The sequence below is a fragment of the Enoplosus armatus genome, chromosome 23, assembly GCF_043641665.1.
Source record: "Enoplosus armatus isolate fEnoArm2 chromosome 23, fEnoArm2.hap1, whole genome shotgun sequence".
Lineage (NCBI taxonomy): Eukaryota > Metazoa > Chordata > Actinopteri > Centrarchiformes > Enoplosidae > Enoplosus > Enoplosus armatus.
The window spans coordinates 14,941,952-14,945,708 of NC_092202.1; the positions used below are offsets into that span (position 1 = coordinate 14,941,952).

Below are 3,757 nucleotides of genomic sequence, written 5' to 3' on the forward strand. Positions count from 1 at the left end.
CATAAAAACACACACACAATATAGCCATCAAGTTTTTCAGAGATTCAGAACAAAGCACATGGTATGGAGTGTGCGTGCTGTGCGGTTGCAGTACATACTTCCACTCGGTTGGTGGCGGTAACGAAGCAGGGACGAGGACGCGGAAGAAGCGGAAGCAGCATCACGAGCGCAGCAGCGCCATTTCACTTTTCATTCATTGGCGTCGAGGCCTGCGTCGTATCATAGGTGGGTTAGAGATTTTAAGGTTGGAACGGGAGGTGAAATACATTCTTAGGAAGTCGGCGGTGCAATAGCGGTCATCGTAGCGGTGTGCTAAATGGTCCCTGAAGGGACTGCGTTAGCGTGCCAACGTTAGCTAGCCAATGCATTAGCTTCCTGAATTCACACGGCGTCATTAGCGAAACATTACAACGCCATTACGCCGAAATATCGGCAAACATGGGAGCACTGCGCACTGTACAATATTTACTGACTGTTATAAATAACCAGCGAGCTGTTCAGGTCGTAGCACATGGATCGTTGGTCTAAGTGAAGTCGCAGACACCGAAGAGACTGGCAACGTTAGTGTTAGCAAGCTAGCTAGCTAGCGCGACTTGTTAGCTGACGGTAGGCTTATCTGGGGCATGTTTACCTGTCTAACGTGACGTTGGCACTCGTCAGGAAGTGGTCACCGTGACAGTCAAAGCAACGTGTAGCGTTCAAAGACTTCATTTTGGAGAGGAAATTGTGTTAAATGCGTATCTTGTGTTAACTTGCAGAGCTAGTCAACATCACAAACCAGTGCACAGCATGGCATACACCTGACACAACGACCCGCGGTGTTTTTGACGTGCAATGCTGCGACGTGACCCAATGCAAATCAACAGTACCGCAAAAGGCAGCCTCCAACATGATCATAAAATTGAATCGCAAAAACACTCCTATCACAATTTCAGACTGACCATTACCAATTTAATTTTCACCCACGTGCGGCGCGAAATGCTCACACTGGAGAGTCAGGCTGTGGCAAAGGGTTGGATTTTGATCGGCTTCATTTGAACCGATACGGATCCATTTAAAATCTGTCCAGATCGGCCCCTGATACCGATACTTCCAAGATTCCCGTCCCCCAGTAAACGCATCATGCAGTGCTACTCCTTCAAAACAAAAATTAAAATGTGATTTGGTTTAAACCCTTGTTTACACCAAACAAAAATAATACTCAGTAGTGTCTTTGTTTTATTTAGATTTTAATGTTGCCCCTTTTTTAAGAATCAGATGGGTTTGTTTTTGTTAGTACTAAACTTACCAGATAGAAATATCAATCATAAAACTCTGCAAAACCTTTCACATCTTCGTTGAAGTGTATTGCGTCGTACTGCCAGGTGTTTCAATCATTTTGTCCACCCCATTTATGTCAGTGTGGGTTGACTCAACAGCGGAAATTCCCATCTATGTAATGCAATACAGTTCAACAGCACCACAAACTACATCCTCCAAAATGAGCACAGTACTGTACTAATTAACATGTTTTTCTAAATCCTCCAGCACACACGGGACGTCATCATGGTGAAAGTTTTTATCGGCAACCTCGCCTGCAATACCACAGCCGAGGAGCTGCGCGAGCTCTTCGAGAAGTATGGCAAGGTCTCCGAATGCGACATCGTCAAGAACTACGGGTTTGTGCACATGAGCAACATGGCCGAGGCGGAGGAGGCCATTCAGAACCTCCACCAGCACCAGTTGCATGGCTGGCGCATGAACGTGGAGATAAGCAAAGGGCGGCCCAAGTCCACCACCAAGCTGCACGTCAGCAACCTCGGCGAGGGGGTCACCAGCGATGTCCTGCGCGCCAAGTTCGAAGACTTTGGCCCGGTGGTGGAGTGTGACATAGTGAAGGACTACGCCTTTGTTCACCTGGAGCGAATGGAGGACGCCATGGATGCTATCGATAAGCTGGACAACACGGCCTTCAAAGGTGAACTCCAGGGCGGGATAGAGCCGGTTATCTGTGCCGTTAATAGATGCCAATTTTGGATTCTGATTCTGTCTCCGTAGACCTCTCGTGGCAAGTACAAATCCACTAGCTGATGTCTTTCCACATTAATTGACCAGGTTGGACTGAAAGTAATCACTTGTAAGTTTGGCTTTGTACCCGTGGCAGTGTAACAGGTGAAAAGGGCACTGGCTTAAAATCACCTGCACCTGGCGCGGCAGGTCAGGGTTATGCATTTTGACGTGTCTTTATAGTCGGTAAGAGCCTTTCCGTGTCAGAAGCCCACGGGTCTCATGCGTGTCTTCTCTCTCCTCACAAGGCAAGCTGATGAGCGTACAGCTGTCCACCAGTCGGCTTCGCACTGCCCCAGGAATGGGAGATCATACCGGCTGCTATGTCTGCGGGAAACATGGCCACTGGTCGAAAGACTGCCCAGTCAGTCGGAACGGTAGCCACGGCGACGGCGCAAGAGGTCACAGCGGCCGGGCCCCCCCACGCGGCCCCCCAGGTTATGGCCGGGGCAGCTACGGGATGGCCTCACCTCCATCGGCGGATTACATGGGTGGCTCTGCGTATAGTCGGGCTAGTTACGTAGGTGGGTTGCCGCCCCCCCCTCGCAGGCTGAGCGGCTACGGCTCTGAGCTTGGGGATAGGTACGCCAGCAGAGCAGCAGGCTCCTATGCTGAGCGGCCACCAGCTTATGACTGCCTCTATAGCAGTGTTGACTATTATGAGACGTACAGGGCTCGCCCTTATGGCTCAAGCTATTTCGAGGATCGCCGCATGTCCTATCTCCCTCCTCCCCCACCCCCTCCTTCCTCCCTCTCTAAGCTCTCCTCCAGTGTAGATCCATATGACCGTCGGCCTCCACCTCCACCTCCATCGGCTGCTGCATACTACGCTCGAGACCACAGCCCAATCAGACGAGTACCAGTCTCCTCGGCCGGCTACGCCTACGATCGAGCACGGCTCTCGCCGGTATCGGCCTCCAGGAGCTCCCACGCCGTTCCACGACCCAAGGATCATTACGCGCCACGCTATGCGCCTTACTAAAGCCACGGTGCCAAGGTGAGCAACATAGTAAACAAAGAACGACTCTCTCTGAAAAGTGGGGTGTCTTCCTGTAAAACGTTACCGGTCAGTGGGCACTGGGCTCTCGAGCTCGCTGTAACTGAATCCTTTGAGGCTGTGCTGCGGAAAATGGGAGATTAAACCCTGTGTCTGAAAAGGGAATGCTCTGCTCTCTCTCTTAGGTCTGTTTTGTGAACTGCAGGACTTTCCCTTTTGCCGTCGTTTCTCCAAGCGACACGAGTCCACCTGTCTGCGTGAGCGTGCGGCAAAGCGAAGGCATACGAGATGCGGCAATTAAGACTGGAAATTGTATTGGCATCTTCCGGGCACCTCGTGACGCCAGTTGCCTGCAGATGAGTCGTCCTTTCAGCCACCTTAGCGTAACCTGTTTTCAATAAGGACGATTAGCAAACTGCGCTGTTTGAAAGTCATGATGCATAAAACAATAATTTGCTCACTTGCTCTGCAGGTTTTCAGTCCCCCCCCCCCCCCCCCCCCATACCTGTGTTTCTTCCTCATATGAAGCGATGCTAATTGTTTGGCTTCTCTTTATGTCATTTAGAGGGTTCTTGTGAGCGCTAACCCACGCTATATTGGCTGCTTTGTAGCGCAGAAGAATCTTACCTTGCTCCTAGACACACACCTGACATGCCCAGACTCCGCTACACGGATGTTGAGAAAGACTCCGCAGACTCCTGGTCCTCTGTAAGC

The 3,757-nt window shown here is 50.8% G+C and overlaps 1 protein-coding gene across 1 annotated transcript; it reads left to right on the top strand.

The window, feature by feature from the left end:
• Positions 1-202: 202 nt before the first annotated feature.
• LOC139305994 (RNA-binding protein 4.1-like) lies at positions 203-3,295 on the top strand. Its single transcript, XM_070929948.1, has 4 exons — positions 203-225; positions 1,528-1,957; positions 2,295-3,043; positions 3,229-3,295. Exons 2-3 carry the CDS (start codon positions 1,546-1,548, stop codon positions 3,026-3,028), a joined length of 1,146 nt encoding a protein of 381 aa, XP_070786049.1. The 5' UTR covers positions 203-225; positions 1,528-1,545; the 3' UTR covers positions 3,029-3,043; positions 3,229-3,295.
• Positions 3,296-3,757: the final 462 nt, after the last annotated feature.

Excerpts from the sequence above, each read along its gene's own strand:
- LOC139305994 (XM_070929948.1), top strand. The coding sequence starts at position 1,546 with ATGGTGAAAGTTTTTATCGGCAACCTCGCCTGCAATACCACAGCCGAG. Across the intron at positions 1,958-2,294 it reads GGACAACACGGCCTTCAAAG|GCAAGCTGATGAGCGTACAG; the intron begins GTGAACTCCAGG and ends TCTCCTCACAAG.